The 25,253-nt window shown below is 45.4% G+C and overlaps 2 protein-coding genes across 2 annotated transcripts; one reads left to right on the forward strand and one right to left on the reverse strand.

Annotated features, from left to right (window-relative positions):
* The first annotated feature begins 281 nt into the window (after positions 1-281).
* Positions 282-5,409, forward strand: LOC135388958 (probable imidazolonepropionase). The gene is made up of 8 exons (XM_064618849.1): positions 282-502; positions 2,873-2,979; positions 3,659-3,723; positions 3,783-4,060; positions 4,123-4,348; positions 4,410-4,628; positions 5,007-5,167; positions 5,244-5,409. Exons 1-8 carry the CDS (start codon positions 351-353, stop codon positions 5,335-5,337), a joined length of 1,302 nt encoding a protein of 433 aa, XP_064474919.1. The 5' UTR covers positions 282-350; the 3' UTR covers positions 5,338-5,409.
* Positions 5,410-5,415: 6 nt separating this feature from the next.
* On the reverse strand, positions 5,416-23,482 carry LOC135388959 (homeobox protein Mohawk-like). The gene is made up of 9 exons (XM_064618850.1): positions 23,267-23,482; positions 20,673-20,892; positions 18,655-18,856; positions 17,518-17,680; positions 17,341-17,431; positions 14,681-14,814; positions 13,910-14,164; positions 11,829-11,877; positions 5,416-11,006 (listed from the first exon to the last, which is right to left on the reverse strand). The coding sequence occupies exons 2-9, from the start codon at positions 20,876-20,878 to the stop codon at positions 10,889-10,891; spliced, it is 1,218 nt and encodes a 405-aa protein (XP_064474920.1). The 5' UTR covers positions 20,879-20,892; positions 23,267-23,482; the 3' UTR covers positions 5,416-10,888.
* Between the last annotated feature and the right edge of the window lie 1,771 nt (positions 23,483-25,253).

The following is a 25,253-nucleotide window of genomic DNA, read 5'->3' on the forward strand; positions in this document are numbered from 1 at the left end:
GTGGGTTGAGAAGGTTGTAATTCCTCGGTCGTGATACAGCGGACAAAAGGTGCACTTCGCACCCACTCGAACTGTTTTTAATGTTCATCCTACAAATAGGACTACACAAAGCGAAATCCACGAAATAACTTGACATCGAAACATAACAGAAAAAACAATAATAAAGTGGACTGTTATAGTGACTCCCTAAAAAAACGCTGCATGTCTGCCTCTGCCGTGTGCAATGAAGTCTCGATCCTTTATCAGAACGCTCATTTTGGTTCGGTTGGTGTGATTAGGAAACTGATAACATACGAGAAAGCTCCTCGTCCGGCGGCCTCCGGTCAGTCGCCTATATCGACAGGACCACGATGCCTAACCAATACCGTCTCCTCGTCCGTCATGCCCATCAAGTGGTGCAAGTGGTCAGGAACGGCGAAAAATGTCTCAAGGGAGAGGCGATGAAGAAAGTAGCCGTTATGCTGGCTGAAGACGGCGTTGGACTTAGCTTGGTCGTGGATAAGTGAGTATATAGATTAGAGGTGAGACGTTAGAGACGTCTACGGGGCAGACGTCGAGTTTCGTAGACTTTCGTTGACGTTGAAATCTCCAATCAAGGGATATCGGATTCGGAATATGCTATGTACATGCCGTGCTGTTGTGCTACTGCTGTTGTGCCGTGTGTTGTGACTACGTTGTGCACTAAAATCGTCAGCTGGCGGGGCCACAAGCATTCAGTTTGCAAATAATGCCAAATGACCGGCGTCCCTGTGTTTGCTTGGCGTCCGCTCCATGACGAGAGAGCTTTTTGGACTGGACCTTAGACGCACGCAGTATGTAACACCAAAAGAAAACATGCATGGGCATATCGGTAGACCTTGGTAACAAGTGCTGCTCCGGCATGTCGAAGTCTTTTTGATTTCATCCCATTCCTATAGATACAAAATAAAAATAAATAAAAATAAAGACGATAGCCGAGAGCGAAGTGGACGCGGCTTATGAATTTTGAATAAATGCATCTTTACGGCTCATCTACTGATTGTGGTCTCGCAATTAGACGGCATACTTTGGTGTTCTTCTCGGTGTGTTTTTGTATATGTCATTCTTCAAAGGTCACATTCCGCCCTCTTCCTAATCTTTACGGTCCTGAGTAATCTCAGACGCAAACCCAGACGTATAGCAGCAGACACAAGCGACTTATCGCAACATATCCTCTCCCATAGGGCCACGCGAACCAATCCACCGGTCGGGATAAGTGCGAGGAGGTGCGATAACTCGATTCGATGCGCTTCTGTCGCGTTCATGTAACCGCGGCATGATCACCTAAAACCACGAATACTGAATGCGAATTAGGCACGAGTTACCCTCATGTCCACTAGCATAGATGCCCCCCTCCCCCGCAAGTAAACCAGGGTTGGCTACCGAAACTAATAGCGTTTCCGATCCTGTTCCGAAAGCATCCGAAGTAAAATTTAAATTTGTGAGTTTTATTTATATGAGCGTATGCAAATGAGCCGCTCACTACCCAGTTCTTGGCCCATGGCTCGGGGATGCTCACTGAAAAGAAAGCTTTTCGATAGCTCCACCTGTTTACTAATCATTCAGCACAGGGGACCTTTGTGAAGCCCCTGATATAGTAAACAGAAGAAGCGTAGTTGTGATACGCTTATGGTGACTTGGAAGTTGCAAGCGTGAGTAACATTCGTGAAAACCGTGGTCATATATTAACTATTCATAGAAACCATAGGTACTATATTCTTGAATAAATGTTGTCTTTTGTGTGCACGTATCCCGAAAGTCCTCAGATAGATTTCAGTATACATACGTAGAGGTACTATATTTTGTCACGGTCTCAAATTAAGCTTACCAAGAAAAGAAGGAGGAAAACAATAAACCGGAGGGACCGAAACGGAAACAACAGTGGTGGAATCTGAAACTGAAACAGAAACAAATATGGACCAGTGACGGAGCCGGTAACGGCAACGAAAAAAAGGTTCCGTTATATTTCCTTGCTTCGCACAGTTGCTTGTATACTGGTCATGTTCCGAAAACATGCCAGACACACTCTGAACACATTTAGGTGCTTTTAAAGCAAACACCCAAACGTAAGGTAGGGCAATGCAAAGTATTATCTGAAAAATAAAAATTAAATGAAATGAAAGAAAACAGACTTGGAGCACCCAAATATTCGCACCAACAAGACAAGTGGATAGGCTTCCCCATCTGCATGGTGTCCGCCACCTCCTCCTATGCCCGCTCTCAATGTGCGGAATACCTTATCCGCTGTATTATCCGCAGAGAGTATATACCATCTCTGCCTGCGGCTCTTCAGTTGTCTCTGAGTGTAGGTTCTTTTTCTGTTTCAATTTCTAAACGTAGGTTCTGATTTCGAATCTCAACCGTGCCGTATATAGTTATACGCACTGACCATTTAAGCTTTCGTTTTCTTTGTCATAAATCCGCTGTGATTATTTTTGACGAGACTAAATCTCCGCGTGTACGGTCCAACAACGCGCTTTGTGATCGACTTCCTTCCCCCCAAAAGGCAGCTTCGGGTTCCCACTATATATATTGCCCGCTCGCACGAACGGAAATTAAAATTTGAGTTCGCTCGCGTGGACGAGAGGGAAGAGAGGAGATACAGATACACGCCGATAACTCAAATTCCAGTCATATCACCAACTAGCACAACATTCTACGCTTCTCGGTTGAGGAAATTCTTCAGTGGTATCCTCACAAGCATCTGTACCGCTTCAGGCACACGCTATACTGTCCTCAACTATTCGCGTTCGTATATATAGAGCACTGGCAAAGCCACTGGGGACAGCACCGAGGAACTTGTTCAATGTTCATGCAGGGCTGACCAGATATTCATCTAATATGACTCTCACAGGCACGGCAAACTCGCTGCTGTCGGTAAAGACAACGTAATCGAAGCCAGTTTCAAGCACGCCGCCTTCGACAAGGTCATTGACGCCAGTGGCTGCTGCATCCTCCCTGGTGAGATAAACTACACACTCACTATGCAATGCAGCGAATTATCCAGACCCCCCTACACCCCCTAACACCCCCAAATGTTCAGTGACACCCCCTCTTTTTCACCATTCACCAGTGTACCCCCTACAGGGGGTGCCCTTGCGATTTCAGATTTAGACACATGTCGGTAATGATATGTTAAGCTGTAATGACGTAACTATAATAATGACCCCCCCCCCCCAATTTTTTCCAACACCCCTCTGTGCATGGATAAACCACTATCCTGGATATATATCCTGGACGTATCCTGGATAAACCACTGCTAAAATGTCTTCTGCAACTCGTTCTACAATGTTCACTCAGAGTTCACTACCGGAGCACCTGGACATCTGTTTCGCCATTGATATGGCTCTTCAGCAGGCATTACATGGGACAAGTTTGTTTGTAGAAGGCGCTGTAAAGTCACGTTGAAAGTGATGCATTTTGTATCTCCAGTGGCGAGAGACACTCTGAAGCATGTCCAGTTGGTGCCCCTGTGGCGACGTTGAGGAACAATCACTTCTATATGCGATCGATTAGCATTGGCTTACATATTCTCCACTTACATATTCTCCACATACTCGTCGTGATGCAACTCATATCCCAGTCGGAATGAGAAACGGCATCCTTGGAACGCACAGAACAACCCTCTTTGCTTTTCCAGGACTTGTAGACTCTCACACACACCCAGTATGGGCAGGAGACAGAGTGCACGAATTCGCAATGAAAGTAAGACATCCATCGTACATAGCAGCCGGTATGAAAAATAAATGTGCCCTTTCATCCAGCTAGCCGGAGCAACGTACCTCGAAATACACGCCGCTGGTGGCGGCATCCACTTCACAGTCGACAAAACCAGAGCAGCGTCAGACCGGGAGCTTCTGGAGTCCCTCTTGAAGCGGTTCGACAACATGCTCCGCTCTGGAACAACGCTCGTTGAAGCTAAGTCTGGCTATGGCTTGGACACGGAAACGGAACTGCGCCTCCTTAAAACCCTAGAGGCAGCAAAAGGCAGGACAGCGCTTGAGATCTCCAGTACTTACTGTGGTGCTCACGCTGTCCCTAAGTAAGCGCTCGTTATCGCAATACGTCGCTCCTGAGTATGTAACTAACAAACGCAAACCCTAGGGGAAAGACAATGGAGGAAGCAACTCAGAACATTATCTGCGAGCAGATCCCGGAAATCCATCGTCTGATGGCAGAAGGTGTCCTTGATGTTGAAAACATCGATGTGTTCTGCGAGAAAGGAGTGTTTGATGTAGAAAGTTCTCGAAAAATCCTGCAGGCAGGAAAAGACATCTCTTTGAGAATAAACTTTCACGGCGAAGAACTGTCCAACATTGGGGGCGCAGAGGTTTGTCATATCTGTAAGAACGTCAAAGGAACGTCCTGGAAATGTTCTATCGATATTTCAGATGGGAGCCGAGCTCGGAGCCACCGCAATCTCTCATCTGGAGTGTGTATCCAAGAAAGGCATTCAAGCCATGGGCCAGAGCAACACGACAGCTGTTATTTTACCAACTACGGCGTTTATTCTTCGTCTTGAGTCGCCACCAGTCCGGGACATGATCGAAGGAAACGTTCCGGTGGCTTTAGGGTCAGACTTTAACCCCAACGCGTATTGCTTTTCCATGGTAAGACTATACCATAGTATAGGCCTAGCACCTTACGTACTCTGTAACGGACTGATTATGTGCGATAGCAGCATTACAGCTTCTGTTGCAGTCGTGACAGTCGTACAACAGTCGTGAACAAAGTGAAGGACACAGACGCGCTTGCGCGAACGTTGAGAAATTTCCTCAGCGGTGTCCACAGTAGTGCTTCGGACACATGCTCTTGTCCTCAAAGTTGCTCGTGCATCTAGCTCTGTCAAAGCTACTGAGGATGGCACTCAGGAATTCCTTCAACGTTCGTGCAAGCGGGCCCGGTCTTCCACTCAGTACAGGACATAACAAGGTTGCCAGCTAGCTTGACATGTCCTGCGTGAGAGACACTGAGAATTCCTTCTGCAGCCCATGGTGATGCACATGGCATGTGTGATATGTCACATGAGCCTTCCAGAAGCACTAGTAGCGTCAACCATAAACGGTGCAGCGGCTCTGGGCAGGGCAGAAACGCATGGGTCGTTGGAGGTTGGAAAGATGGCCGACCTTCTGCTTGTAGAGGCTCCGTCGTAAGTACTCTTCAGATTGCCATGAAAGGCAAAGCTTCTTTGTGATTGAGTGATTGTTGTCGAATATTAATCGCAGGTGGGAGCACCTGATTTATCAGTTTGGCAGTCACGACCGTATCATCAAGTACGTCGTCAAATCTGGAACAGTGGTGCATCAGAGAAGCAATTGACTTCGAGAAGAAAATGCCTGAAATCGTGTCTCTGAAGGGAAAATAATAAAATCAACTCGATAATTTCGTGGACATTGCTCGAACAGGTACCTATAATTTATTTGCATTACCATAGGCAAGAAACAATGAATACACTGACATATTCACATCAGTCCACACAAAAGGAACTATTCTAACGAAGCTGTATATTTAAAGGCAAGAAGGAAGAACACTGAAATCATGCTTGGAGATAGTGCGATGTGTAAGGTGGGTGTTCAGAAATGTATAGGCTTCTAAAAGAAAACAAAGATGTCACTATTGGTTGGGCGTTACTGAAGAAGGGTGCTATATAGGTTTGTTGCTAGCTGTTTCCACCACCAATTGTTCAAGCGGAAAGTGGCACCAGTAGCCGAAATTGTGCAGGCTGCTCGAGCACCTGGGTCATATAGTTACGTATCGTATCTTGTACGGAAGATTTTAATTTACGGAAACTTACAGCATGTCAACGACAGTCAGCGACATGGTAATCCTGCTGCGAAAGTATAGCGAAATGTTTACGGACTTCTAAGCCACGCCAGGGACATTCGCGACTACATGCCGCAACAAGCCTATATCGTTCTCATTAGCTGTCTACCCTAATTGACATTTGTAAAAAAAGAAAAAGTATGCGACCTTTTCTCTTCGATGTCACAAGCACATTAGAAGGGAACTCATGTAGGTAACCCAAGCAGCACATCTTGGGTAAATAATGGCAATACCGGTCCAATATTGGACCAAGACTGGACCAATATTGGCCCTCTATTGTCAAATATTGGTACCAAGACAGGACCAATGATGGCCCTCTATTGCCAATATTGGGCCAAGAGAGGACCAATATGGGCCCTCTATTGCCAATATTGGTACCCAGACAGGACCAATGATGGCCCTCTATTGCCAATATTGGGCCAAGACAGGACCAATATTGGCCCTCTATTGCCAATATTAAACCAATATTGGGCCAAGATGTTGTGCTGCTTGGGAAAAGTTTTGATAACACAATGAGAAGGCGCCGATAATAAATAGAGGGGAAGATAAATCGGTGTCAAAAACCCCGTCGAAGAAATTACTACGGAAGATTTTTCGAGCTGTGAAAGCAGCAAAAATGTTTACGGACCTTTAAGCCACGCCAGTGACATCTGCAGCTTCCACGGCAAATTCACGAACGTCTCGTGTCTCATGCCTTCCCAGTTGTGAAAATAGCAAAATGTTTACGGACTTTTAAGCCACGCCAGTGACTTTTGCCACTTTCACGACTTTCCTAGAGGTTTTCTCTGAGTGGAAGAAGTGAGAGGAGGGCATTGAAGGAACGGTTGCATACTGTGCCGGGAACAGGAAAGGCTAAAAAGACGTCTTTAGCTTTCGGTAACAAAGTAGCTACGCATGCGACATAATATCACGTGACTTGCGAGTGTAACTCAGCAACAGATTACCGAGCCTGCTATCACATACAAATCTAGAAAGGAAATTCTTGTGTCCCACTGAAGGCATGTCCGCGTGTGTCGCATGGTCGCAACTCCCCAAGCAGCAAAATGCACTGAAAGTCGAGTGCAATAGGGGTGGACGGGTAGGTGAAAGGCCTTGAACGGATTCATGAAAGTACAGAACATTGATAAGACACATACCGTCCACCCCTATTGCACTCGACTTTCAGTACATTGTGCTGCTTGGGTCAGTGCACGGCCTCGCGCACACCAGTCTAGTTTGAAATGCTGGACACGCTTATCTGCTGTGTGTTTCAGTTAAACTCCAGGCTAAATAATTCGCGGACCGGTGCACCAATCGTAGAACTTTCTTTTTTACGAGTATCTGTTCTGCGCACCGTGTGAATGAGTTGGAGGCTCTCATTATTTAAATAAAAATTCAAATGAGTTTCGTGAAAGAACAACTTCTAAGGCTGGGCGCCGTCGGCATTAAAATGGGTACAACCCCTTTTGGGACCTTCAGTGGACACCTTTAGAGAAAAATCTGCCACCGAAGCGGGCCATCTGTTGCAGTAATTAATTTGTTTCGGTTTACATATTTTTGTCGCGGCTGGTCGCGGCGAAGTGCAAAAGGACGTAATTCATTGGTGGACATGAGAGTGGAACAGCGTCCTTTTGCGCTTCACCGCGACCAGCCGCGACAAAAGTATGTAAACCGAAACCAATTAATTACTGTAACAAATGACCCGCTTCGGTGGCAGATTTTTCTCTAAAAGGTGTCCACTGAAGGTCCCAAAAGGGGTAGTACCGATAACAAGGTCGTCGGGGCAGTACCGCTTGCGGTGCTGTTCCGGGAAGATCTTTTCTTTATCTACCCATTTTAATGCTCACGGCGCCCTGCTTTAGAAGTTATGTTTGTTTGTTTGTTTTTTTACGAAACTCATTTGAATTTTTATTTAAATAATAAGCGGCTCTAACTCATTCACACGGTGCGCAGGTTATAGGCGGTATCGAACAGATATGATGTAAAAAAGCAATTTCTTTCGATTGGCCCACCGGTTCGCTTTCTGTTGCAGAGAAACAGGTCAAGTTGCAGGTAGGTCTTTTGTCCGTGCTTTGCAAGTGTGCGGCTCAGTTTTAGCGCGTGTATCCTAGGTCCACACCATTTTGGCACTACAGTCTGACAAAGTGAACGGAAATAAATTACAGACCGATTATGCAGGATGGAGGACAATAAATAGAAGCCAATAAATTAACAAGCGCCACCGCCTTAAAGGCAGCGTTAGACACAAAAGGACAAGCATGCGCATTCACCGACATGATAACATGTAGACATCATTCAACAGATGGCCATTTAGGCCTTGAACCAGCACAGAAATACACAATAATCGACGTATAGGCTATACTGCAAATGTACGAAAGTCTGCTGTACGCCAGTAAGAATAACAGTCAAGACAAAAAATGACATCGCACTGACAGTATGATCTGTAGTATGGCACGCCTAACGTAATGCTCGGTATCACAGTATAACAAGTTCGCCAGCAACAATGCGCTACGGCCTTAGGCGAAGGAAAGCTCAATCAAGACCTGCTCGGAACACATTCCAGCAATAAGGCTCAGGCAGTGAAGACGTCCCGCGTCACTCGTAGCAGCTCACCGGCATGCATGCTGAGCTGAGGCTCACAATAAGGTAACGTTTCTCAAAGCTTGAGGGGGAACAGAGACATAGGACATAACAGTCACAAAATGTGACGCAAGCTATTTGTTCATCTTATTACGGAATCTGCTAAGACCTTGTGGCTCTGTGAAGACATGCAACAGTCGTTCCTCACACGAATTGACCCGAACTACACCTGTTGCGTCCCATCTAAGACGCCACGGCCGTTAGAGAGCGTAATAGACGACTTCAGAAAATCCCAGAGGGCTTAACGCCACTTTGAACTATGGGAACTTGCTGGTAACAAAGGAGAAGAACGTCTCCAAACTGCGGTTCCTCCTCTCTCGCCCGATAGTGCGCGAGGAGTCAAGGTCAGCGAAAACGAAACGTGAAGGACAGTTCGTTCCAGTAATCTCCCAGGATGCAACCGGGTGCTCAAGGAGCACTGGGATTTCCTGAAATCGTCTGTTGATCGCCTAGGACCAAATGTACACTTAGCAGCAGCATTCCTGCATAGGGTGTCGTTCGCACACTTATTGTTCAACATGCGGAACCCTGGAGGGCACGAAGCCACGTGCTGGTCACCTGTCGACGCAAGTCGGCAAACATTGAAGAACGCCCTCGATAAACTAGACCGGCGGCCCTTCAGCGTCAAGAAGGTATGGGGAGTTGGCACGAGCAGCACAGCAGCACCGACAACCTGCGCTGTGTGCCCTAGCGAGCTACATCAAGGACATATGGGCTGAAGATACTCAGTGTGCCAAATGTTCAGTGGTAAGACTCACTAAGCGTCATGGGGCACCTATGGTCGCACCGGCGCGACCTATACGTTTCATTCTTTTTCTACATCCATCTATCCAAGACAGAACACGAAGTACGCAGCCTTGTGTCTCTCTTTTCCCTCAAGCTTAAAGGGATAGTCACATCCGTTCCATACCACGCGAAATACTGGTGTAGTTTCACTGTTATTCGACGGAATACATGACACAAAGAGCAGACGCCGGATGTTGAGAGGATGCCGGAATTCCCTCTCTGGAAAAACGAAGAAACGTCATTGTATAACTGGCCAATGATGGCACGCCTTTGAGAAAAGGAATGCCGCGGCACCTTTCCTCTTCTGCGCGCCGCCCTCTCACTCCTTCGCTGACGGAGTGACGTCACACGCTGGCGCTTCTGCAGCCGCGGAGATAGCGCTGATCTTTAAAATTCGTTTTATTCCAAAATTCGAAATAAAGTGCCAGGTAGACTTTTGGCCGATGCCGAACACAGTGGTATCGGTTTTATAGCGACGTGACGACGAAACGACGTGACGTAGACACTAAGAGTCCACCAATGACGACTTGCTTTCGACTGCCGTAGCTATAGAGAGCACTCTAGATCGAGATCGCCCATAGGGGACGACACCGTCACCTTTCTAGTGTGGATACACGCCGGCGGATGTTAGGAGTTGATGGTTCTTTTCCGTAATTCTAGTGTATATTCACCGGAAGATACCTTGTGCCGCGATGATACGATACTGTTCGGTTCCCTAATGCTCCACCTAAAGCACTGAACGCGGAAAATAAACGTGTAAAAGCAGACGACGCGAGGAAGCTACCCACACTACGGTAGTTTATCATTTCTCCGCAGCGCGCCGACACCGTTCGATCTCGGGGCCAATAGCAAGACTGTGTTTAAAATCGCCTCTTGCGATTGGCTGGCATCCCGACTTTGCATGCCCACGTGCGAAGGGGTGAGAGGAGGTATAAAGCGGGGCTTCTGCATCAAGATAGAACACACTTGTGGGGTGTCGTGCCGTCTGCGACGTTAATGTAGTTATATTTCGCGTGTTCCTTGAAATAGGTGACACAAAAGATGGAATCCTTTTCGCATATCAACCGCACATTATCTACGTCACTTGCAAAATTTAAATTAACCGGGATAAACCTTCACTCGGTGCACGATCCAAGCTTTCCTAATAAATTACCAACGTGCAATGAAGAAATTAACAATGAAAGACGGAAGTCACTGAAAAGGTTAGCCAGCTGCAGGACTCGAACCCACATCTTCTGGATGAAAGGGGCACGTGTGAGAGAGAGTGGTTGATTTGTCCCTTCAGATAACGCGCCCTCGGAATCCAGAAGATGTGGGTTCGAGTCCTACAGCCTGGCTAACCTTTTCAGTGACTTCCATCTTTCATCGTTAATTTCTCAGGCACTTGAGGCTTTGCATGTATCTGTCCTTTCTATGTGTCACAGCCTCAGAACATCAGTCCTCTCATGTACCAACGTGCATTCGAACGACGCAGGACGTCTAACCTCTGCCTTGCCCTTTGTCACATACCGAACTCCAAACTCTCTATTTCAGGTAGCGAGGAAGTCAAGAAGAAGAAGAAGGAAAAAGAAGCATTACGAAGCTCGCGATGCAGTATCACAGATGGTCATATAAGAAGAATACGATGTCTAAGGCGAATGTTCTACGTTGCAGGTGTCATCGATGTGCAGCAGAATTTCTTTCCGTATGATGATCCCGACTGGGAAAGGCGAGTCAATGCCTCGGCTGCTTCGATCTCGGTCCAGTGAAGGTCCGAATTACTGTAAACCAAAAAAGAAAGCGTGGTCTCTGAGTGTGGCTTATACCCACAAGAGGCCCACCCTCCCGTACTCTTGGGTTATAACCTGCTTAGTGTCGGAACGATGCATTATAAACATGCACTCTTCGAACTCTTGTGAGGAGTGCTGGGAGCTCGTGGCGAGATTGTGCCGTTACAGCGCAGTCGGCACTTTGCTATCATTGGCTCGGGTATAATTGGGGGTTTACGTCGCGAGACAACTGAGATCATGAGCGACGCCACAGCGGTCGGTCTGTGGATTGCTTTTGTCCACCTGAGGGTTCTTTAGCGTGCGATCAAAGCTCATCACACGGCACCCCGTATTTAACGTCCCTTGCGGAAGACGGCGTGTCTAAGCAGCTTGTACCCTGCCACCAAGTTGCTGGCGTCCTCGGTCGGGTTCGAACCCGCGATCTCGGGATCAGAAGGCGAACACGCTACCGACTGAGCCACCGAGGCCGGTTTCATTGGCTCGGGGCCATCATCATAAGTTCATTACCCATAAGTGGACATCAACTTCAAAATCCCAACATTCGATTTCACCTTCAATATCACATCAGAGGTCATCCTTCAACCTTACATCGCATCTCAGCCCATCACTCAACGTCTCATAATCATCCACTATGTAATAGTGAATACATGACGTACATTAATGAATTTGCCGACCCATACGTTGCAGCTGGTGTATAGTAATCGTGCCTCCGAGTTTCTCACGAATATATAAATGCCTCGAATGGAAACCGAGCTCTGCAGGATTCTCCACAAGTGTTTAAAGGGGTGCAAGCATAGCTTTCATGTGACTTACTTTTGTACGCTGTTTCCACCGCTTCGTTTCTTAGACGCAGGTTCTTGCGCTGTAATTGTGGGAAAGGGTTTGAGCATTTCAACGGTGTGGGCTATGTAGATAGCACATATTAGCGGGAATACGGCAGCTTTCTTTTTTTTCTCTCTCTCTCTTTGGATTCCGTGTTAACGCCGCGAAGCAACCGTGGCTATGAGCCGCGTACAGATGGAGAGAGTACACCAGGAAGGAGTGGGGGACAAGGGGGGGGGTAGTATGCGTCCCGGGCCGACTTCAACGGAACTCGGTGCCGACATTCGTCTGGAAAGTCTTCGGAAAACCCAGGGAAAACCGTATAGATAGGATTCGAACCTACCACCTCCCAGTCTTCAGCACAACCTTGACTACAACCGACGCGTGGGGTGGAAACACATAAATTACAGCCTTGTCTCTACCCTACCAAACACGACTCTTCTACACTGTTAAAACAGAACTTCACTACATAGCACGCTCCTAGCCAACCACCATTCCGAATGATATCATTCTGCGCACTGATTCGTTGAAAATGGGAGGAGGTGCCTATCTGAGGCACATTAGGAGGGTGGTTCCATAAGGTTCGGGCCCGAGGTAGAAAATGCGCGCGAATTTGAAAATGCGATTAAGGACGCGTGGCGCCATCTGTTGGAGGGCCTGAGCACCACCCTCAACCCTCTCCATGCTTTTGTCGGTTGGAGAGTGGAATTTCAAACACCCAGGGTGCACTCTTCAGTTAAAATGGAAAAAATCGAGTACCGCGCTGTGATAAAATTCTTGACAAAAGAGGGACTTTCGCCTAAAGAAATTAAAGCGCGACTCGACAACGTGTACAGGGAAGCCTCTCCGTCGTACACAACGGTAGAAGACTGGGCTAAGCAGTTTCGACTGGGGCGAGAGTCCATTGAAGAAGATCCACGCGATGGTCTTCCAGTGGAAGTGGTGACACAAGAAAATTTGTCTCTTGTCTAGGAGGAAGTGCTGAGCGACAGGCGTCTGAAGGTGAAGGAAATAAAGGCTGGGGTTTTCCAAAACAACCGTTTTTCGCATCATCGGCGAGGGCCTTCACATGAAAAAGGTCAGTGCGAGATGGGTGCCACGACTTCTCTCGTCAGTTCAAAAGCAACAGCGCGTCGTCTGTGCCAAAGAGTTTTGGGAGCTCTGTCAAGAGAACGAAGGAGAAATATTGAAGTAAGTTGTCACAGGGGATGAGACTATGGTGCTCTACTATGATCCCCTATCGAAAAAGGAGTCGATGGAATGGCGCAAACCAGGAGAAGCACCCCAAAGAAAAGCCAAGGTCACACAATCCACAAAGATCATGGCAACAATATTTTGGTATTGTCACGGGATCCTCCTCATCGACTTCAAAGAGAGCAACACCACAGTGAATACGACTTATTATGCTTCAGTCCTGCACCGACTGCGAGACGCCATCAAGGAAAAAGGCGCGGCAGGTTGAGTCGAGATGTCCGGTTGCTCCAGGACAATGCCCCTATCCACACGGCTTCTGTTGCCAAGGCTGCACTGAAGGAGTGCGGCTTCGAAGAAATCCACCACCCACCCTACAGTCCAGACTTGGCACCGAGTGACTACTTCCTGTCCTCAAACTTGAAGAGGGATATCTCAGACCCCGGAGATTTCAAAACGATCGTGAGGTGCAAGAGGCAGTTTTCCAGCATTTTGCGGACAAAACTTCGGACTATTTTCTCAAGGGTATACGAATGCTGGTTGAAATGTATCAAAAGTGCATCGAAGTTAAGGGTGACTATGTGACGAAAAGTGATACACTTGTTACGTCTCTATGACTATTAAAAGTTGGTCGGGCCGGAAACTTATGGAACCACCCTCGTATGCCTGTCCCAAATAGGCGCCTACCCCTGTTTTGAACAAATCAGGACACAGAATGATATCATTCGGAATGATGGTTGGCTAGGAACGTGCTATGTGGTGAAGTTCTGTTTTAACAGTGTACAGTTCTTCTTGTCATGTCCCGCCATGCAATGCACAATAAAAATGTTACCGCTGCGGGAAAACGGGAGGAAGATGGGAAGAAAAAAATAGGAACTTACCGTCTTGGTTTGGCTTGGATTCGACTTTTCTCTTTTCGCCTTTTGGCGTCTGCTTCGACTGAGTGTGCTTTGTCCTTTTGGATGTCAGGGTAATTGCAGATTCTGAGGACTCCGATGGTGTTTCATCGTCTGCATTAATGTACCTCAACAGCATACTAGTCTTGTATTTCTTGTATGGCGTCTCACTCTTGCACTTCTTTTCACTGCGGTGGAACTGCGCCTTATCTTCCCTCTCGAGGAAATGGTCGCGGCAATCTGCATGCATTGTGCAGACGTCACAACACGATTACAGAACGTGAAGTAATTATGATAAGATGGGTTCAACCAAGGAACAGACTCAAAATTTAAAATCAGTTCACAGCTGCTCAAAAGTGAGAGCCGGAAGGTTTGTTGATAAATTGCGTTATTACTGTGCAAGGTCACTTTGTTCTGCTACACGGATAGCAGACGACACACGTCATGCAGGAAAGCTGTGCGTTGCCCTCCCGTAGTGCAATCCAACATTCGCATATATTTCGCGATATCGATCTTCCATAGATCGTTCCGAAGAATGAGCAAATATGGGGTACCAGGTAAAAAAGACGAAAAAAGTACCCAAGCAGCACAATGTACTGAAAGTCGAGTGCAATTAGGGTGGACGGTATGCGTCTTATCAATGTTCTTTAGTTTCACGAGTATGTTCAAGGCCTTCCACCTACCCGTCCACCCCTATTGCACTCGACTATCAGTACATTGTGCTGCTTTGGTAAAAGGACTTCCATATGTACCCACCCGTGACGTCATCCTCGTTTGTTGGCACTGATGATTCATCACTGGGGGAATCGGAATCGTACATGAGTTTGCTTCTCTTGACGCTCTGCTCCGATGTTATGGCACGACCTTCCCAGGGTCGTTTTAAGTTAGGCCTGCAAAATAAAAACACTTTATAGAGCCCTGTGCCGCACCAATCGTTTTGGATGAATAGCTATTGAGCAATCAGGCGCACTTATGTTTCTATGTGTCACCAACACAAGGGTAAATTGTAGAGCTATCACCTTTCGCTTCCCGTATAAGCGAAATTGCGTCTTGCCTCCTACATTTTTTAAGAAAGTGTATCTTACTGAAATTTCGTGTCTCGATGAAGTTGTTGTTATATTGCCATCAGTGAAAGTAACCGAACAGTTCTTGCATCATATATGGCTTTCCTATCCTGTTGCGTCAGCAACTGAACATCACATCAAGATCAAATCCACAAGTCTTACCCTTACGCAAGAGAACCATGTGCGGACAAAGATGTACCACTGGGAGAAAAATTTACCAGGAAGGTAGTGAGACTTACCAAAACGGAATGGAAAGCATGTCCACAATTTACCGTGTGCGTTGCAGGTCTGCTGCCGCACATGTTATCTCCAACGCACACACGCAAAAGAAAAGGCCGTCACGTGACATTGCGATTGGAGGCCCACCGCGCCCTTATCAGTATCAACACACTCTGCTCGGTCAAATTCCAAAGAGATAACATTGACATCAAGTCAGGCAGCGCACAAATCGCATATGGGACGCAAGAATCAATAGGGAGTTTCGGACCAAGCTTATCTCTTTAGAGCCCCACAAAGTGCTTGGATATTCTATTCTACTCCACTTCTGCTATCTCACATTTCTCAGAAGACCTTTAATTGAAATGACAGTTAATTGAATTTTATGTCTAATTAGTGATTTATATGGTCCGCGGATACTTAGGCACTAAAAACGATGAAAACAGGCAGCCATTAGGCCGTCAAAAATACCAAAATAGGCAATAAAATTCAAGAATGGGGATGTTAATCTGGTACGCCCTTTGACTTTGTTGCAGACTTGTACGTATTTGGAGTATTGTATTTAAAATACTGTATTTTAAATACAATTTGCGGTATTTTGGTACTCTACTCAATACTTTTTGTTTTGTGTATTTGTACTCTATTTAAAATACATTTTATGGTATTTTCTACTCAATACTCTAATTACATATTTTGGATCTCCCTCTCAAACGTTCTGTGTCTCGTCTTTCCATTATCTTGCTTGTTCAGTAGAAATTTCCTGAGTCCCTCGGACTTGACCCGGACATTGGCCCTTCTTGGAAGTCTCCATTTAGAGATCTTGCCCCGTATATACTAATCCTTTGCGGATGAAGGTTCTATTATGTGTGCCCTAATGTGGTAACGCCGAATTCTGACCTCGCCGAGCAGGGACCTGCTAGAAGTTTGATTTGTTCTGGGTCACATATACTTAGTGGAGTTATATGATATCTCTTTGTCATCTTTTTGGGACTTGTGTTTAGATGACTCCTATCATGCAGGGACGGCTTGCATAGTACGCGGGTTTCAGGTTATTCATGTCACATAGCGGCGGCTCGTCGCACTGACCAGTGACTGGTGGCTTTTTGAGTTCAACGATAAATAGTATCTTAATTGTATTTCAAATACTTTTTGAAGTATTTCGTACTCTATCTTAATTACATTCTAACATCAGTATTTATTATCTTATCTTAAATACATTTTTGAGTATCTTGTACATGACTGCTTTGTTGGTGCTTCAGGCTACGGTACCATACAACCTCTGACGTCTGGTACACGAACGCTGACGCACGGCTTGGAACCACACTATATTGTATAATACTTCTAGTTTTCCGTCCTCGAACATCGTGAAATGCCCGCAGAGGCCAAATCTTTTGGTCAAATGTACACATGAACCCGTTCTAGCAAACCAATGTATACTGCAGCAGGAAACCAAACGCAAAAACAAAAAAAAAAGAACAAAAGGCGCAAACACGCAGAAACGAAAAGCAAAATGCCGCACTCAACATGAGCCTGAAAGCCGTACTCGCATTTACACCTCTGTTATCGCGTCTAAAAAGTAAAAAATGCTAAAAAGGGCTACAACTCAATGGAGTCGATAAAAAGGCTTTTTAACCCCGACATTGTCGCATTTAGGTGTGTATATAGGCATTTATAGGCAATGTCTAAAAATCCGAGCTCTATGGTGATTTAGCAGTTACAGAAAAAAATCTGAATCTAAGAAATCTTCATTTTTCTTAACTCTCTATAAGATTCTTAAAAAGAGTCTTAATCTAAGAAATCATCCACAAAAATCTGCACAACCAGTATCTATTGTGTTCTCATAGCTTAAAAAAAAAACTGTACGGAATAAAAAGAAATACTCTGGATTGCCTTTGAACTCTCCGTGAACAGTATAAGGACAAGAGAGCGTTAGATTTGGATGGCGGTGGTTATGGTGGAAACAGCTTGCGGTTGTTGGCCTCACAGCTGCGGGCATCGTCACGATGGATGAATAAATCAACAGAATGATGAACAAATAGGAGAGAAGTACACAAGTATGAACACAAGAAAGGACAGAGTGGTAAAATAAAGAAAGAGTGATTGGAGAAACCTGAGAACACCATTAGTAATACTCACCTTGCAGCTTCTAAACCGGGATGCAGTATGGCTGTAGAATAGCTATGTTCAGAATGCTCGTTGTGCCCTGCACTGTTCATGCCTATTTGTTCTGCGTAAAAGAGGCAAGATGTCATTAACACGTCTTTCACACTGACGCCTTTATCCGAGCGAACCAAGAAAAAATGGGGTCCTTACGAGGCATATTGTTGACCTTATCATAATTGCTGTCATCATTATCGGGAACATCGCTGTCCCAGATGCTGTCATCAGAGCTGATACTGAGGGGCTCTGAATTTCCAGATATGCAACTGTTGTACTGCCGAATCATGTCACCCCAGTTGATGTTTGTCATGTACACCTGAATAAAAAGAAACACGGAAGAACGCTGTCACGCTGTAGAATGTAGTGTAGCACCTCCGACAAAAATTATGCCTTCGCGAGAAGGGCGCTATCCATAGAAGACATAATTAGGGACGAACATCAGACATGTAGATCAATAAATACACACGACATTTTAGAAAAATGAACCAATCTTTAGCCACCTGTGGATGCAGAAACAAAACAATGACGTTGGTATCTAGCCAGCTGCTACTTTCCACTAAGTTCAACCTTCCCTGTCCAACCTAACTGTTCCTCCGGCAATTACTGAATGCATATAGGTCCATGGGAAAATTCGGTAACTCCAGGAATGGGACAGTGAAAGTAAAGGAGGCAATTGCAGAGGGCAGCTGCTTCAATCGGTTTGCTTCTAACACACTTCGCAGGTATACTACGGCTGCTGTTATCCTAACACAATTCACAGGTAACCTCTAACATTATATCACAATGATCAAGTAGACAAAATCCATGGAAGACCCGTTTCAATCTCGTAAATTGACGATCTCTGTACTCTCCGTTTTGTTAAGACTGAAATTGAGCAACCTTGCTAAATAATTCAGGAGGGAGTGGGGGTTATGTTTAATAGAATGAAAAGAAAGAAAAGGAAAAAAAGGAAATGTCAGCCAAGCTAATGTCGGCTTGCTATTCCAAAAAAGAAAAAGAAAACTCAAATAAACATACAAAAAGAGAGAAAAAAGAAAGAAGGAGAATAATAATAAATAACTCAATTAAGCTTGCCGTCTTTGAATAGCTGAGCTTCTTCTGTGGAGCAGGAGTCAAAGGAACAAAAAAAAAAAAAAAAAAAAGAAGACGTTCATCCTGCGTAAAGCCACATGCACATAGGACACTGCTGCGCTTTTCACACGAGTAAGAATGCACATGCAATGTTTCCCCGAACCACAGAAAAACACCTTTTGAAGACCACTTGTGTCGGGAAAACCTTCTTATACTTACGGTGTTTTTGAGCCTTCTCCTCGCGTTGGCGAACCAATTGGACACCTGTTCTAATGTCATGTGTGAACCCATGGCTAAGGCCACTTTCTCCGCCTTCGTCGGGTACGGTTTGTCTCTATGTCTGATTAGCCATTTCTTGAGCGGCCTGGCCATACTCTGAAGAACGTGACGTTTCTTACGTGGCCGTTCTTGCAAGCGGCATCTGTAAACAACGAAGAAGTGTCACAGTCCACGTTATTGTATTGTCAAACTATGAAAAGGTTGCAGGTATATTATATATCCTTTGGCCTTTTCGTCCTTTGTGTGACGAAGAACCCATTACTGTGCTTCTTGAGGGAAACCGTGACGATCAGCGAAACACTGTGGTCGGCCTCTGAGATGTTTTTCTCTGGTCTGTGGGTCTATTAACGTGCGCGCTGATCCTAGGACATACACGCACACTGGAAATAACTGGTGTCCACAGTCCACCCCCGTAACTACTCAGCGGTCTCGTTCGTTACCAGCCACTGAGACCGGCTTTACATCCCCGTTAGTGGCGAATAATTTTATCGTCTTCTTCTTGAGGTGCTCAGAAGGTGCTCAGAAGGACCCGCGTTTTATTCTATTTTATTTCGTATACTACTAAACGTACTTCAGGACGTCATTTGCCTAATTTGAAATGGGCCGATTGTAACTTTGCCCCAAATGACCGGATTCTGCTTTTGAAAGAAAAAAAATAGAAAAACAAAAGAAGACTAAAAGCAAGAAAGAATGAGGATGAGGAAAAGACAACCACAGGAAGTGGAAGCTAGCGAGTATAGCCCCAAAACAACACGGAGGGTACAGAGATTCCCGGACAATAAGGTTATGTTCATGTCCTTCTCCTAGGTCCGTCCGAGGCTGGTCCACCACGGCAACTGATCCCGTTACCGAACACAAAACATGAGACATGATTCCAACCAACACCGAAGTTTGCACGTGCAAAACAACTAGCTTGGAATGGAAACCGGCACGACGGTTTGTTTTTTCTTTTCATTCGAATGAAGCAGACGACGCGGCCTTTTTAGCAGACGACCCACGTGGCAGACGCGCGTTAGCACATGGAAAGCGAGGGGTGTTGGGCATCACCAGCCAGGCGACCCCCTGCAGACAACCGTGGTGTAGATTACATGCCCCCTCGCCCTTCTCCACGACACGGTATATACTAGTTACTCGTTGCATAAAACGCTCTCTGCTGTCTTTCACATTTAGATGCAGGAAGCAGTTCCACGATGCTGGAAGTGTTTAATCGTTACATTTGAGCTAAAGGATAAAGGAAATAGCGATGCAGATATAAAGTGGAAACGCGAACGACTGCGCAGTTGCTTACTGGTGGAACATGTAACACTAGAATGAAATTGCAGTGAACTTTTTCTTAACCTACGGTGAAACGTCGAATGGAGGAAAAATAGTACAATAAAGAAATGACGCATTGAAAAACAAAATAAAAAATAGAATCCCGCAGACGAAAAAATAAAAGCGCAGACGAAAGAATCTCGCCTTCTGCGATACTGCGATCACAATGCTATTACAGTTCTCGGGGCCATTTCAACTGTCGCACATGCCAAGCGATTGTGTCGAGAATCATTCCATACACTAACATGTTTCTTTATTGTAAGACTTGTCAAGAACACGTGTTCGTACTGCAGGCAAGGTCATAAATTATAAGGCGAGATCATGTTTCTAAGGCCCGTTTCCCCCAACGCTGGTTAACTTTGAATCGAGTTCAAGCGTTGCTAAAACTTTAAGTTAACGCTCAATCCTTATTTTGCAAACGCTAGTTGGTGACGCGATTAATATTATTAGTAATAATAACGACCTTTTGTGAAGCACAGTTAAGCGTTAAATTCAAGTTAAATGACCGTTGATCTGGCTTCAAGTGTTAATCGGAGTTGGTGAAACTGGGCGTAGGTCACACAAAAACAAAAACGCTCAAAGAAAAAGAGACCACCGTAAGTACGGTATAAAAGACCCACAACATATTTTTTTTTTTTTTTTACCTTGTAGGTCTCATTCGAAGCGTCCGTCCAGATCGAGTCCTGACAACTTCCTCAGCAGCTGCTGTGTCTTCTACACGGTTGAGGTAAGTCTGGTAGCGGGCCAGGTTCAGAGAGGATAGCTTGGCAGATTCGCACTTCAGTTCGCGCCGTTTGTTACGAGCAGCATCGCACGTGACGCCATTGGCTCGACCCTGGGGTCCCATCATGGCTGTTTTGTAACCTACAGCAGCAGGCAGAAGAAATAACGGGTAACCACTCAGCAGTGTGTTTTCGTGTAATACAGAAATGACCCAAGAAGCTCAATCTGTACTAAAAGCTAAAGTACATAGGGGTACCCAGTAATTTATTCAGACATCCCCTAACGTTTACCTTTGCACCCCTTACCGGGGGGTCCTTGCCATTTCAGCTTTATGCACATGTCGGTAATGATATGTTCAGCTGTTATGATGTGTCTGTAATAATTGCCCCCCGCCCCGTGCTCGGGGTTCTGGATAAACCACTGAGGTAACCTGCAGGTGTGTTATAAGGACAGTGCTTCATTTCACCCATAGGAGCCCATGAAGAAAACAGCCCTACCTATTCGTACACCCTATGCACTTGCACCTTCAGTACATTGTGCTGCTTTGGGAAAGTTAGGAAGAATACGACACGCGTACGAGGTGAAAAACTGCACGTGTCGTTTCGTCTTGGTCCTACGTTGCGTGGATCTGCGCTGTTAAAGCGACAACTTTACAATGAAATACGCAACTACCGTGTAGGTCCGTCCGTTACTTTATATTTATAGTGACAACCACCACGTGACAGCCACCATGGCCATGTGTCGTGGTCATGCACTATGGCCACGTGAAGGTCTTATACAGAGCCACCGCATTCAAAGAAGTTTGAAGCTGTACCCGAAGACCCAGAAAATTTTATATAAATGCGAATAACTATTGATTGTGCAAAAGTGGCATGAACAGATGGAACGTCAGAAGGCATGCACCTGCAATAAAGCACATTAAAGGGTGCGAAGTTAACAAAGAACCTATGGCGGGGAGGGGGGAATATGTTTACTAAAAAAGAAAAGGAGAGAAAGGAAATGTTAGCCAGGCAAAGAGCTTGCTATTCCTTTAAAAAAATAAAAAATGGCGGTTATTCACAGGAAGTATACAGTCAGACACATTTACGAGTATGGTACTATAATGTTTCGGCATCTATGTATCATCTAAATAAAAAATAGATACTTGGACGCCTCTTGTATTGCTTCTGTGTTTCCCAAATACCACAAATAGAGTGTCAGTTAAATTATGCGTGTGTAGTATTCAACTTCGGGAACACTACAGCAAAAACTATAGGTTATTTGGATGAATGGATGCAGAGGGATACGTTTGTCTATTTGTAAGTTGCACGAACAAACAGTCTATAGAGGAAAAGACATAAAAAAAAAGAAACGTAAACCAGGCTGCAAAACTATACAGTCAAACTCCTTTATAGCGAACACCTTTTTAACGAAAATACCACTACAGCAAATTTTTTTTGCGGTCCCGCTGGAGCCTACAAGTCCAATAACGGACATCCTTTTTAACGAAAATACCTTTACTGCGAATTTTTTTTGCTGTCCCCTGAGTTTCGTTGTAAAGGAGTTTGACTGTATACTGATCACAATCATGACCAAGAAATTAGAAAAACACGACATACTGAGGCTGTAAAAGCTCTAACCTCGCAACATGAAACGAACACCTCTTCTAAGCACGCGGCGAGTCCACGAGAGGACATTTGCATTTCGACGAACACAAAGCTATGTTTGCAAAACCTCTCAGCTGCACAGCTACAACCCGGCTAAGAATAGCAAATGCCTTCTGAAACCGCGCTCTCCCATGTCTTCCTGTTGTCAGCAACTGAACTTACGCATGATATAACGACATTTCCAAAGCCCACCAATAAAACCGAAACGTTCACGAACGGGGACATCAATAAATTGCTCCGATATGTCACGCAGAATATAGAAGACACTTTCTTCGTGTTACGCAAACACGTTCGTATCCCGTAACATCCTCTCTCAGCGCACGTTAGGCTTACGTCGAGGTCGTGTTTGTATTATGAAACGAAAGAAAACAACACGGATCCAAACGTCGGTCTAGACCCATTCTTATGCATTACGTTTCTGTCTATCACTGCGTAGCATACTGCGGTATTTCGACCTTCGTTGTAGCCGGGCGTTCCAACGTACATCGAAATAAAACATGCATCAGGCTTATGGGACTACTGGCCAAAGCACGTTTTCTATGGTATTGCTCGCGTGAAAGAAGAAAATATGCCGCATGTTTCATCAAAACAACTCCAAACGGACAACAATCCTTTATGAATTTACAGCTCACAGTAAAGTTGCTGAAATATATGTAAAAAGTCGCTAACAAAACAGAAGGCATGTTTGGAACCTTGTGCGCCGGCAGGAAGCAGTCAAGCCTAACTATGTTAGCATTACTTAACACACAAAACCACTTCATAACGACCGATCATACGTGTATCCAAAAGAAACCGACAGATGAAGCAATGTAAAGCACAACAGGGACGTCTCGAAGCACAAACACACACCTATTAACGAGCTTACATACCTTTAACAAGATGGTGGCCGATGTCCAAGACAAGATGGCGGGGCTTTGCCTGAATTTAATTTCTCTCTTCGGAGACCAATTCTCGCAAGAAAACCCGCGTCATTTAAGGTGTCCACAAAACACAAACAAATCAATGCAACATTTTTATCAGGCACTTTGGCGATAAGACCAAGAATGTCGAAGCACGGGACAGGCCTTACAGTTCTTCAAGTAACCAAGGTAAGTGAAGTTGTATGATGCGCGTTAAATTTAGCTACTCAAAAAGAGGCAGGACTTGGCTGGGGGTCCTGACAGGGCTGGTACGATTTTTAGGGCTGCTCGCCTTCGCGTTGGTCCTCCGTATCCAACGGAAGGGTGGGGGTAGCGAAGCCCAGCCCACCACCGTGGAGTTTGGCCATAGGGTTCAAGCAACTGACAGGAAGACACTTCTCGTTAGTTAGCGTAGTGTCAGGATGAAAGGACAGTTACAGTAAACAGAGACGTGTGAGGTGACGATGACGGATACTATAGAGAATGAGGACGTGCTTGAAGAGGACGTTTCTGTCAACGTGCGTTTGTATTGCAACGTTGTGTGGGGTGTTGTGGGATGGTCGTCCGCCTAAAGTGCGACAAGGTAGGATCTCGGGTTGTTTAAGTTGTCCTCATCACCAATCCTGGAGCCTGGATTGTACCTTTCAGAGTTTTTGCCCGTGGAGAACTGTGTTTACACCCCACACAGACCAAGATATAAGAGACCGTGTGACCATGACCGACACATGTCACGGTCACGTTCGCAACGCCAGTACCAGGGTTATTACTGTCATAATACTGTAGTGTCGCTGCTGATTCGGTGTGTCTTGCTGACTGTCATGATACTGTCAGTGCACATTCTGACAGCATGTATGCATGCGCATTTATTTATATTGTTATATTACTATATATTACGGATAAGTTTGCGTGTGCGTGTTTATACTGGTGAATTCAGTTGTAAAACCACACACACTCCACGATGCGTTGGATGCTGGTGAACACCGTAAATAATACAGGGTTTATGTCGCGAGAATATTATTATCATACATCACGCTATACCAGACCAGAGGATTTCATATCCGGCGTTTTAGTTTTCTGCCACCAGATGTGTATCCATTCGACGTGGATCAGTATGTTTATGATGTTTTCTATCTCTTGGTTCTCCTCTCGTGTAACGCCCCTTTGTGAGCATTTCAGGTGCTGACATCAACAATAAATAAATATTGCCATCTTAGTAAACTCTAAACGTTGCGTGAATGAAGGGTGCCGCTCAGCAAAGTAGAGATAACATACTGTTTTGCTGAGTTTTGCGGTCTTAATAATTCGCTTATTCGCGTGGAAACGCATTTCGGGAATATTTCGTGGAACGTTAATTTTGCAGGCCACAGTCGATCAATTGGAGCTTTTCTTTCCATCGAATAGCGATAAGTACTACACACAGAAACAACAGCTGCTGTCAACTTGTGTTTCTTTCCTAACTTCTTTCCCTCCTATCGCTCTCAACCGCCCGAGGTCAGAGTGCCGAGTCTGTGCTGAGGTCTGTGTCATCGGTATATAGATAGGACATCGAGAGACTGACCGGTACTCTGCTTTGAGGCGCGGCGTGGCATTCACTGTATAATGGTGTCGTATTTGCCTTGTGCTCGGTTGCTTGCGGTGTCCCTACAGCCTTCGAAAACGCGTCTCGTGAAGCCGCCGACCAGCTCACACACCGTCGCGAACTGCAGTGCCCATACCCCGCTCCCTCCGATCTCGCAAAACCAAAAGATTTCGCAAAGGATTTCGCGAAAAAAGTTCGATCGCAAAATACGCGAAAATTAAGTCCTCGAGAAAATTTATTCTTTTATATCCCACTTCAGGCGCTGCAACATTATTCATAAGTAGAGCAAACAATAACCTGTATTAGAAACCGAAACAAAGCCTTGATGATGGGAACAAGAAAGGGGACTTGAGCGGTGACAGAGTCAAACTGTCTACC

This window comes from Ornithodoros turicata, chromosome 3, assembly GCF_037126465.1.
Source record: "Ornithodoros turicata isolate Travis chromosome 3, ASM3712646v1, whole genome shotgun sequence".
NCBI lineage: Eukaryota > Metazoa > Arthropoda > Arachnida > Ixodida > Argasidae > Ornithodoros > Ornithodoros turicata.

Coding starts and splice junctions, on each gene's coding strand:
- LOC135388958 (XM_064618849.1), top strand. CDS start 351: ATGCCTAACCAATACCGTCTCCTCGTCCGTCATGCCCATCAAGTGGTG. Junction 503..2,872: donor CTTAGCTTGGTCGTGGATAA/GTGAGTATATAG, acceptor TGACTCTCACAG/GCACGGCAAACTCGCTGCTG. Junction 3,724..3,782: donor TGCACGAATTCGCAATGAAA/GTAAGACATCCA, acceptor CCTTTCATCCAG/CTAGCCGGAGCAACGTACCT.
- LOC135388959 (XM_064618850.1), bottom strand. CDS start 20,878: ATGATGGGACCCCAGGGTCGAGCCAATGGCGTCACGTGCGATGCTGCT. Junction 17,432..17,517: donor TAAGGTCAACAATATGCCTC/GTAAGGACCCCA, acceptor TCTTTTACGCAG/AACAAATAGGCATGAACAGT. Junction 11,878..13,909: donor ATCCAAGCCAAACCAAGACG/GTAAGTTCCTAT, acceptor CCACAATTACAG/CGCAAGAACCTGCGTCTAAG.